The sequence below is a fragment of the Solanum dulcamara genome, chromosome 11, assembly GCF_947179165.1.
Source record: "Solanum dulcamara chromosome 11, daSolDulc1.2, whole genome shotgun sequence".
Taxonomy (NCBI): domain Eukaryota; kingdom Viridiplantae; phylum Streptophyta; class Magnoliopsida; order Solanales; family Solanaceae; genus Solanum; species Solanum dulcamara.
The window spans coordinates 31,566,363-31,579,389 of NC_077247.1; the positions used below are offsets into that span (position 1 = coordinate 31,566,363).

General features: G+C 30.4%; 1 protein-coding gene across 1 annotated transcript; it reads right to left on the reverse strand.

Annotated features, from left to right (window-relative positions):
- Positions 1 to 11,256: 11,256 nt before the first annotated feature.
- On the reverse strand, positions 11,257 to 12,294 carry LOC129874843 (chitin-binding lectin 1-like). The gene has a single exon (XM_055950216.1). The coding sequence runs from the start codon at positions 12,257 to 12,259 to the stop codon at positions 11,450 to 11,452; it is 810 nt and encodes a 269-aa protein (XP_055806191.1). The 5' UTR covers positions 12,260 to 12,294; the 3' UTR covers positions 11,257 to 11,449.
- Between the last annotated feature and the right edge of the window lie 733 nt (positions 12,295 to 13,027).

Sequence of the window (13,027 nt, forward strand, 5' to 3'; positions counted from 1 at the left end):
AAATGATACTACATAGAGAATGTTCCTAATGACATCCTGTAGCCTCTCAAAGATAAGTTACGGACGTCTTCGCACCCATCCGCGAGACTCTACTAGACGTTAGCTCTGTACAAGTAAGACTAATGAACCTGGGGCTCTCATACCAACTTGTCACGACCCATTTTTCCTCAGGTCATGATAGCACCTACTATAACCCACCAGTAGGTAAGCCAACTCTTTAATGCAGAACTTGAAGTAATGGGTTTGAGGGAAGAAACCAAATAAAAGTAGCGAATTATAAAGATAGGCAGAAAAATTAAGCAGAAGTAAACCAAAACATGATTTTAACAACAAAAGATACCTCCTGGAAGTCACAAGTACAGAGCTGCTACAAAATAAAAGACAAGTATAAGTTCCGAAAATAGAAAAAAACTATATACAACAACTGGCTAGTCTCAAAAGGCAAAAGATGGGTCATCCATACTGAAGGAGATAGAAGTGATCCAGAAACACCAAGTGCTCACCCTAGTCTCCGAATCTGACTCCAACAGGCTCGATCTATTCGTGATGGTAGCTGGTACTCGGTCTTGCATCATGAAAGTAGATGTAGAGTGTAGTATGAGTACCAAGACAATAGGTACCCAGTAGGCATCATAGGCCAACTGAGAAGAAAAGGTGAAAACAATATGAAAAAGAGGAATAAGCCTAAATAGGGATCAACATAAGCATCTAAAGTGAAAAAAGTACTATTTATTAGAGCTACAGCTAACTATACCCAACTGGGCCCCCATAAGCCCAATCAGAATACTCGTGCGCAATTTAAATATAAACTCGGACGAACCCCTATAAGCTCGCCGAGTACACATAATAGCTACAACTATCAAGGCTAGGAACCAATAATCTGCGATGTTAGGAGCCGAAGTACTATATCATTTCCAAACCCAGAATCTCTAAGAGCTAATCGATCTAGGGGTGCCTTCGGGGTCGAGGTCAAGACTGGGACCCAGATGCTCACCCGAATGTTCAAAGTGGCCAAGGCCGAGACTGGGTACCCAGATGCTTGCTATAATACATAAGTGCGGTCGAGGTTAGGATTGGGTACCCAGATGCTCACCGTAATACATTGGTATGATCGAGGTCGAGACTGGGTACCGGATGCTCGTCACACTAGCAAGCCGATAGATGACGGGGCTGAGTACCCGGATGTTCCCCGATAATTTAGAATAGAGGCTGGGACTTGGTACCCGGATGCTCACAGATAATTTATCCCATGATTCCAAACATTCTACTTTTCAACTAGAATACAATAGTACCAAAAATCTTTTTCCAAATAAGTCAATCGATATGCCACCAAAATTGGAACTGGAGTCAAAGTCAACGATCATAAAATCTAGTGTTGCCGATGCATCACGAAAGTCACGATTATATTAATTTATGGATGAGTATATGTTTAAGAGCAAGGGTAACGCCTAGCTAAGGCCAAACTACCAGACACTAGCCCACTACACCATTTTACATGGATCAAAGTCCATCGGAGCGACACCGGAGCAACGCTGGGCATCTAAAGCAAGTTTACATCCTATACTAAGGCCGACATACTCCACAGTATCAATAATATTCTCATTCCACTCTCCTTATAATTTTAACAACTAACTACAAGATACACATGCTTATAAATATCCGAAAAAACTCGATAACAAGCCTAAAGCATAATTTCTAACACCTAAAATATACAATCAAACTACCCAACCCAAATTCAAACTATTTCACCATGCTTTCACACATTCCAACTCAATCTAAAGAAAGGTAAAATCGTAGCCTACCTGTAGGCTAAACATGCGAGCTTCAAATCACTATGCTGGAGCTTTTCCCATTCGAATAGCCTCGAAATGCTGCCAAGCTATCAAAAATAGAACCACAACATCGATACGGTTGTTTAGACACTAATTTCATAATATTTGGAGAAGGACTAATTTTGAAGTCTAAAACGAGAATTGTGGGACCTGCATATAAAATTTCAGGTTTGACCCAAAAAAATAGGTTTCAAACGTCACACCAAGCTCAAAATTCAGATTTATAACATAATTTGGGGTGAAAAAATAACGCAAGATGATCAAACAATCAGTTTCCATATTTTCAAACTAAGAAAACTTACAAGGCAGCCTCTTTATGCGTTGATTTCTCAAAAACAAAAATCTCCCAATCAAAAAAAATTATACCATGACATTCCTTGCAAACCCCCCCCCCCCCCACAATTTAGCCTCAAGAATCACTCAAAATGGAGTTATATTGACCAAGATACACTCTTCCAAAATTCAACAAAATTTGATTTTAAAAAATACTAAATCTATAGCTAAAATCCATTTATTACCTTGAATGATATGCCAAAAGTAGATTCTGAAACATCCAAGATGTTCTCCTCAAAATTCCATAGAAGATAGCCTCTGGAATCACCCAAATCGGAGTCAAAACGAGCAAGAACCAGCCCCTCAAAGATCAACACAATTCTAACTCGGAAATGTAACAACCAGCTGCTAAATTTGATGTTTTACCTCAAACAAATCTTCTCCTCAATTCAAGAGATTCTTCACGAAATTCTATTGAATTTAGACCCTTGAATCACAAAAATCGGATTTATATAGGCCAAGAAATGATTTCTCAAAGTTCTTCAAAAATTAATTCCAAAAATAGGGAGGGCAGCAGCTATAATGCGAATCTTACCTCAAAAAAATCTTCCCCATCACTTTATAAATAAAAAACTGTATTTGTATGGAAAAACTACACAATTTAGAGCTTTGAATCACTGAATTCGGATCTAAGATGACCAAGAAATCATCTTCCAAAGTTTACAAAAATCTGAATCCAAAAATGGTCGAGGCAACATCTAAAACATCAAATCTTACCTCAAAGGAAGCTTCTAATTAAGATTTAGAGCTTACCAATGGATTCCTCGCGAAAATATCTTGAATATAGACTCTTGAATCACTAAATTCGGATCTAAGATGATCAAGAAATCATCTTCCAAAGTTTACAAAATTCTGAATCCGAAAATGGTCGAGGCAGCATCTAAAATATCAAATATTACCTAAAACGAAGCTTCTAATCAAGATTCTGAGCTAACCAATGGATTCTTCGTGAAAATCTCTTGAAGATAGACTCTTGAATCACTGAATTCGGACTTGAAAAGCTCAAGAAATAAGGGTTCAAATTTGAGAGAAAATTCTGAAAATCTGGTGCAAAATCTACACTTTTGCACCAGATTTTTCTTGTTTTCCATTATTTAAAGTCTCCGAACGGACCCTCGGAATTCGTTCGGAACTCGATAAAAATAAACCAGATATGTTACCCACTAAATTCGATATTCCAAACTCAATAGCGCAGTCAGAATTCTCATACAAAATTATTATAATAAAAAGTGGGTTCCACATCCAATAATCATTTTAAGCCACATTCCACAACGGGTCTCGATATTAGTCTGGAAGCCTCGAAAAGTGAATGAAGGGTCGTTCTAGACCAAAATCGACATTGTGGAACTAACCACGCTGTCAAAATTTTCATTTGAGTGCGTTTTCCAAGAATGTTGACCAAAGTCAACCATAGGCTAACTTTCAAAGTCAAAAGCGTCAAATGGCCCCAAACTTGTATCGATTGCCTCGATAGTCATTTCAACAGTTCTACTAGCCTAATTTGGTCATTCCGAAGCTGATCCCGTTGACCAAAACTCAAAAAGTCACAACTAAACCAATTTAGGCCTTCAAAATACCAAAACGGACTCGGGACCTCTAAAAATTCAACCAACACTTCTTCTAGGCCAAAACCCATCTTCCGAATCCAAAGGATTCCTCGGAATTCTATTCCGAGCATCGAAACTCCAAAAATTGACCAAAGTCAAATATTGACTTAAAATTCCTCAATTTCTCAACTCAATGCCTCAAAACTTCGTTACAACTCTAAAACTGATTTCGTAAAGTCTCCTAACCCAATTTTGACATTTCAGAGCTGTTGGAATTGAAGGATTTTCGTTACGAGATCTGTATCTATGATTGACCCCAAATACCACTTTTTAATATTTAAAGCTTATGAAAACTCAAAAATTCCAAAGACTTAACTTTTCATAGAATTTTCTAAAAATCAACACCCGATACCAATCGAAAATAACTTGAGGCAACTAAAGAGAGGGGTAAATTGGTCATTTTACAAAAATTCCAAAAATGACCTTGTGGGTCATTACATGACTAGACATCTAGAAAATGAGTATCTTGGTTGGAAAGAACGAATAGGGGGTGCTATTGGGTCAGTTCATGATAGAATAAACTCACATACCGAAAAATTAATAGGGATGTATAATAAAATGAGAGACCATGAAGAGATAGCGAAAATGATAGTTGTGGGTTGTCTACCTTTTTCATTTGCTTCTTCTAATGTTTTTATTCATTATATATAATCAATTTATAATCTCATATTTAACGGTATTCCTAAAAGTACTTGTAGATCAGATATTTTTAGACTTCATGAAAAATATACATATTATTTACGTTGGTTATTAACACATCTTCCATGTAGAGCTTCACTTATTTCTGATCTTGGTCATGCTATAAATAAAAATAATTATTTAACTGTTACTTGTCATTAGATAGATAGTGATTTTATTATGCAAAAATGTATTTTAGCATTTCAATATGATGAAGACCGAAGACATAATGTATAATTTATTTCTGACTCTATATCAATGATTGCAAAATATTATGGTTTTGAACACAAAGTTTTATCTATTTCTTTTGATAATGCATCTAACAATACCGCTACTATTAATTCTTTGAAAACTGAGATCCCCGCCCCCACCTCTTTAGATGATATTTTTCATATTAGATGTTCTTGTCATATATATAATTTAATTATAAAATATGGACTTTATTTTTTTGAGCCAACAATTAAAATAATTACGCATGCGGTTAGTTTTATTCAAGAAAATAATAGAAAAGCTAGACTTAAAGAATTTAAAAGAAAATGTGAGAAAAATAATCTTAGACCTAGATTAATGTCCGAAGAAATTGAGACTAAGTGAAATTCGACTTATTATTTTTTAAAGACTTGTAATATTTATAAAATACCTGTAATATTTATAAAACACCTGTAACTACAACTTTTAATCAATATGCATATAAAAAATTTTGAAGTCATGTTGGAAGAATCTGGTTGGACTAAAATTAATGATGTTGTTGTGTTTTTAGAAAAAATTTATTTGGCTACTCTTGAATTTTCCGGTGCTTATTATCCTACTGTTTTTAATAATTTAACTTATTTAGCCGAAATTTCTATATTGCTTATGAAATATAAAAAGAAAGTTGATTACAAAGACGTTGTTGCTGAAATGATAAAAAAAATTTAAAAATACATTTTTTCTATTCCTCTTATTTATTTAATTGGTGCTATGTTAAATCCGTATATGAAATATAATAATATGTCTGAATGTGTTCGCCTTAAATATACTTCTATAGACATTGAAAAGGATGAAGATCCTAATATGTTTAAGGCGATGAGTGATACAAATGATTATATTCAAACAATATATAATCATTATATCGATTTACTTGATAATGCTACCCCTAGTAATACTTTTCCTCTATCTCGTCCTTCTGACGAGCCATCATCTTCTAAAAGGTAGGAACGTGGTATGCCTGTCCATGGTTTTTTTAATTTATCTATTTGGAATAGAATACAACCTAAATCACAATGGAGCATAAATTGGGACGAGCTTAATTATTTGAGACAGACTCTAGAGACCTATGATGAAAATAGTGTCACTACACTGGAATGGTGGAAGAACAATCAAAAATAATATCCAGAATTATCAACCATGGCTAAAGATGTGCTAAATATTCCAATCTCAATTGTTGCATTGAAGAGCGCATTTAGTCAAGGAAGGCAACAGATCGGAGACAATCGACACTCTTTAGGGAGCAATGCCATGAATGTTTTAGTTTGCCTCAGAGATCAGATTAGATCAGAGCGTAGGAATAAAGAAAGAGCAGAAGATACGGAAGAAAGCGAAGAACTTGAAGAAATAATTTCAATTGGAGATCTTTTGGCACAAGCTAGTCTAAATTACGAATTTGTTGATTTTGAAAATCATAAGCCAATTCATGTTAATGTTAATAAAGATGAATTGGAGAAAATGATTCGAAATATGTAGAAGTTACAATTTATTATATACAACTAATTGTAAGTTTGTAACTTATATGTTTTGAATTTTATCAATATATTAATAAAGTCAAAGACTCATTGAATCTTTGCATTTCTTAATTTTTTTCCTTACAAATTTTGTATGATTCAATCAAATAATTATTTTTACTTTACATAATCATCTAAGAAAAATTAAATTTGTAGTCACTATAAGATTTTAATACTTAAAAAAATATTATTATAATAAATAGTATATTAGGAATATATTTGTTATACATTGTAAGTATATATAGTATATAATGTAACTATGTAAGTAATAGATAGTATATTAGATAAATATTGTAAGTATATATAATATAAATATATTATTATAATAGATAGTATGTTGTGAGTATATTTGGTATACTTTGTAAGTATATATATAATATAATGTAAGTAATAGATTATACATTGTGAGTATATTAGATATACATTGTAAGTATATATAATATAATGTAAGTATGTCATTATAATAGATAGTATATTTTGAATATATTTGGTATACTTTGTAAGTATATCTATATATTATGTAATAATAGATTATACATTGTGGGTATATTAGATATACATTGTCAGTATATATAATATATAACATAAGTATATTATTATAATAGATAGTATATTGTGAGTATATCAAATATACATTGTAAATATAAATAATGTAAGTATATCACTATAATAGATAGTATAATATTAGTATACTTGATTTACAGAGTACATATATATAGTATAATGTAAGTATATAATTATAATAGATAGTATGTTGTGAGTATATAGTGAATATATTATTATAATAGATAGTATATTGTGGGTATATTAGATATACATTGTCAGTATATATATTATATAACATAAGTATATTATTATAATAGATAGTATATTGTGAGTATATCAGATATACATTGTAAATATAAATAATGTAAGTATATCACTATAATAGATAGTATAATATTAGTATACTTGATTTACATAGTATGCACATATAGTATAATGTAAGTATATAATTATAATAGATAGTATATTGTGAGTATATAGTGAGTATATTATTATAATAGATAGTATATTGTGGGTATATTAGATATACATTGTAAGTATATATAATATATAACATAAGTATATTATTATAATAGATAGTATATTTTGAGTATATCAGATATACATTGTAAATATAAATAATGTAAGTATATCACTATAATAGATAGTATAATATTAGTATACTTGATATACATAGTACGCACATATAGTATACTGTAAGTATATACATACTAATAGACAGTATATTGTGAGTATATAGTGAATATATTATTATAATAGATAGTATATTGTGAGTATATTAGATATACATTGTAAGTATATATAATATATAACATAAGTATATTATTATAATAGATAGTATATTGTAATTATATTAGATATATATTGTAAGTATATATAATATAAATATATCACTGTAATAGATAGTATATTGTGAGTATATTATATATACATTGTAAGTATATATATTATAATATAAGTATATACATACTAATAGATAGTATATTGTGAGTATATTTGGTATACTTTGTAAGTATATTTATAATATATAATTAATTATATCACAATAATATATAGTATAATGTTAGTATATTAGATGTAGATTGTAAGTATATATACAATATATAATTAAGTATATCACTTTAATATATGGTATATTGTGAGTATATAAATTGTTATAATTACTTCTAAATTAACTAGATAACGATACACTATATTAATGATTGACTTAAATTTTCGAATACATAAATGCCCCCCAAAAAATAATCAAGCCCAATGGCCCAAGCCGTTCCGACCCATTAAGCCCAGACCCTATACCCTAAATTGGTAATGGGCTGGGTTTTTAACAATTTTTTCACTGTTGAAACCAAACCGGACCGGCCTAGTAAGGGTACGATCTGACCCGGCTAGGCCCGGTACCCGGTGATCCAAAAAAAAGTGGGCCAGGCCGGGTTAATAGCCTTAATAATATTTTTGGGTATATTGATGTTTGTCAAGAACTTAAGGTTTTTGAGAGAAAAAATAGTAGTCATGATTAAAAATAACAACGATGTATACATATTTAAGGTCTCTTATAAAATTTTTGTTTTAGGCTATTAATTTTATTGAAACTCTCTGATCATCAAATTCACTTATGATATTACACTAGATATATTATTATTGTAAAATTATGTATATACTTAAGGTATTTTATTAAACTTTGGTTACCATGAAGTATGCCTATTCAACACACAAGTTAATTTGCACTATGAACTACAACAAAGAAAATACGGAACTAAATACAAATCGTACCATATTTCCGTGGTTTACTTTTTGTCCTTTTCGAACACAGCAAATGATATATCATATACAGTTGGAATATGACAATGTAAACATGACTTAGATACTGTATAGCCAATACACAAGCATGACCTTAACCCAATCCAACTACCACACCACTCTTCACATATGAATCCACCTACAATTTAACACCCAAACAGAAATAAATTCTTTTAAAGTTGTGATCTTTTAGCAAAATCCTAAAAAGGACAAACAAGAAAGAGTCTTACCAATGCATGTCATGAATCGAAGAATTGGAGAGAGAAGAAAATAAGATATTATTATTACTAAATTAGTTTTTAATTTTTTATTCTAAATATATGAACATTTTTTTCACTTATATTGATTAAGAAATATCCTTAAATGAGAAATTTGGAAGTAATTTGAAGCCAGACTCTTGAAATAAGGTTAAAATATCGTTGGAGACCTTTCATGGCTTTATTGTTACTTAAAAACATATGAAAATCATTCTGATTATCTAAAAGAAAAATATCAAACTTGGTTGTCAATAACTAAAAACACTAACAGGAGTTCGTTGTAGTCCAAGTTGTACCTATCCCCGTCCTGATATCTCTTATGTAATTACTACTATAGACATAGATACCCCTGATGGAGTTGAAGATGGAGCTCCTAATAATTTTCTATCCCAATCTTCAATTTTGGCTAAAAGAAAAAATTGGAAAAGAAAAGAAAAATCTCTGTCTCAATTGAAAATTGATGAGAAGATGAGTAGTGCTTTGAAATTATTGATTAAAAAAATAGTGCACCTAGCTTTGAAAAATTTGAAGAAAAAATCGATGTAATAGGATGGGAAGAATCATTATGTAGTACAACTGTTAGTATATTTTGTGAAAGTGACAGCTACAAAAAAAAAATATGGATGATGCTAGAAGTTCACAACTTAGAGAATTTGATTAAGGTCATTGAAAAAAATTCTTTAATTTTTCTGATTAGCTAGAGTATATGTTAGGCATTGATGATGTGAAACCTGCTTTATTATTTGTTGACTAGTATCTATCATACTTATTGAACTTTTGGATATTATATTATGCCTATAAAATATTTTTTAATATAAAATATTTTTTATTCGTGATATATTTTTTGATGAAAAGATGTTTATGATGAGTTCTTAAAAAAATTGCGTTACAATAATTTTTATATTGATATATAATTTTTATTTCCATTTAAACATTTAAAATATTACTTTTTTATATCAACAATTAATACTTTTTTGTTGAAATAAAATTCTTGTAGTATTTTATTGATACAATGTTTAATTTCATATGTACATTCAGTTATTGAAAACAAACATTCTTAATCATTTAATGTTTAAATCTAGAGACCATATTTTAACGTTCAGATGTATATTTAGATCTAGACATCCAGATCTTAATACACAACTTAATATTTAGATGCTTATTCAGATTCAAACGTCTTAATTTTGATGAAAATAAATAGGACCTTAATCAACATTCCTCGACTGTAAATCGGTAATAATAATCAATGACATCTGGCATTCCATATTGTGCATGTGTAATTAATTTACGTTGTTGTCGGTCGAATTGGGGCCGGGGAGCTTTAATGTTACACTTCTGCTGCGTAGGCATACCAAAGAGGGAGACCATTTGCTAAAAGTGACCGTACGTTAAGCCATTGGGTTGTACGGAGATGTTGAAATCACATATACTTGGTAATTAATTAAACGGAAAAGGGCTAAAATTACCCCTGATCTTTGAAAAATAGTTTATTTATGTCCTTCGTTTTACTTTAGGGCCAATTATACCCCTACCGTTATACTTTGGGCCAAATATGCCCTTGAGTATAATAGAATGCCACGTGTCAGTTTCTCAGTGGTTAACTTATTTCCCCTTTTAAATATGTTTTTTTTTTAATTTTTTTAAATCTGTTTTTAAAACCATTTTTTAATATTTTTTTTTAAAATCTATTTCTTTTTTTTATCTATTTTTAAATCTGCTTTTTAATTTATTTTTTTAAAATCTATTTTTTATGTATTTTTTACAATATGTTTATTTTATTTTATTTTAAATTTGTTTTTAAAATAAATTTGCATTCACAGATTTAAAAAATATATATTTAAAAAGCAGATTTAAAAATAGATTAAAAATGGACTTAAAAAAAATATAAAAACAGATTTTAAAAACAAATTTAAAATAAAAATTTTTAAATCTGTTTTTTATGTATTTTTTACAATATGTTTATTTTATTTTATTTTAAATTTGTTTTTAAAATAAATTTGCATTCACAGATTTTAAAAATAATAATTTAAAAAGCAGATTTAAAAATAGATTAAAAATGGATTTAAAAAACATATAGAAAACACATTTTAAAAAAAAATTTAAAATAAAATAAAAAAACTGATTTTAAAAAATAGATAAAAAAATAGATTTAATCTCAAGGGCATATTTGGCCCAAAGTATAATGGTAGGGGTATAATTGGCCCTAAAGTAGAACCAAGGGCATAAATAAACTATTTTTCAAAATTCAGGGGTAATTTTGACCCTTTTCCGTTAATTAAATAGTGACATACTAAATATTAGGTTAATTGGTCACTCATTATAAATATTTATATGTTGATTTTTAACTTAGGATAAGGCAATGTTGAACAGAAGCAATTTAAGTACCTCACATGAATCAGAATCTTGAGAGAGAATTGTCTTACCTTACAATGAACCACTTTTGCAGTTTTAATTTAGATAAAATTAAAGCACTCCTTTATTTATTATATTACTTAATGCATTTTATATGCATTATCATTACACACATTATTATTCCATCACTTCACCAGTCTCAAAAGAGGCGTAAGAGTACATCCTCTAGCTAGTAATTGGGAATACATGAGCTAGCATATATATATATATATGTTGACAACATTGAACTAGAAGCTTTCAATACCTGTCATACGATTGTTGGCTGATGAGGTTAGAGTACTTTTGCATTGACTTTGACAATTTTTAGGAGCACAATAATTTGATGTTGTTCCACACCAACCATAAATACTACAACACTCTCCGGTTTTAATACATTTTCCTCCACCACCTTGCCTTCCACATCGTGGGTATGCAGATGGAGGTGGAGATGGTTTAACACATTGACTTTGACAATTTTCAGGAGCACAATAAGCTATTGTGGTTCCACACCAACCAAAAAGACTACAACACTCTCCGGGTTTAATACATTTTCTTCCACCAGCTTGCCTTCCACATCGTAGGTATGCAGATGGAGGTGGGGGTGGAGATGGTTTAACACATTGACTTTGACAATTTTCAGGAGCACAATAAGCTATTGTGGTTCCACACCAACCACAAAGACTACAACACTCTCCGGGTTTAATACATTTTCTTCCACCAGCTTGCCTTCCACATCGTAGGTATGCAGATGGAGGTGGGGGTGGAGATGGTTTAACACATTGACTTTGACAATTTTCAGGAGCACAATAAGCTATTGTGGTTCCACACCAACCATAAAGACTACAACACTCTCCAGGTTCAATACATTTTTGGCCACCAAATCCCTTTCCACATCGTCGATGTGAGTACACGCCGACTAATGCATTACCTTGAAATACTTCAAGGTCAAAGGTTTCATTGATTGGCATATGAAAGGGAAGAGATAGCTCATCGGCTAAGACCACCTTAAGGAGGAACAAAGCCACAAGAGCTAAAAGGCTAATTGTTCCCTCTTTCATTTTGTTGAAGATGAATGAATTGGTTGGATGAGGTTTCATGCTCTAAGTATTTATAGCAAAATTCTTAGGGAACAATCAGTTTGTTTGATACCGACTAATATAAAAAAATAAACATATACCACTGATGATAAACTTTAGTTTAAGGTTTGGTTGTGATTCATTAACACATTTATAATTCATATCAATAATTTACTATTATGATTTATTTACTTTAGTTTATACCGCAGACTATATGGTTCATTTGGAGGTGATGCTCACCACAAGATTTTCTCCATATTCAGGAGTCGAACCTGATTATTAAGAATAAAATAGTCTCACCACTGCACACCACAATCTGTATTGATTATTTATTTTTTGCTCAAAGCACAGGACAACACGTGGAAGCAAACATCAAAGAGTCACACGAGTTTGACTCTGTTTAATTACCTTGGGACTTGATTGTACTCTAAAAAAGTTCGTTAGGCTAAGAATAGTACTTACTACTTCTATTTTTACTTCATCGTCATATTAAAAATAAATATTTACTTTTACTTGATTAATTTTAAAAATTAAGTTCATAGCTTAGTTCTTAATTTATCTTATTATAAACTATAGTCATTTTTCAACACATTTTTTAAAATATTAAATTTATTATATATTCAAAAGATGATTTAGTAAAATTTTTATTTTATATTTTATTTCTTAGAAATATGTCAATTAAGAATTGTCCGTTAAACAAAGTTTATGTTTTACGGAAGAGGTAAAAGTTACATAACTAGTACTTAAGAA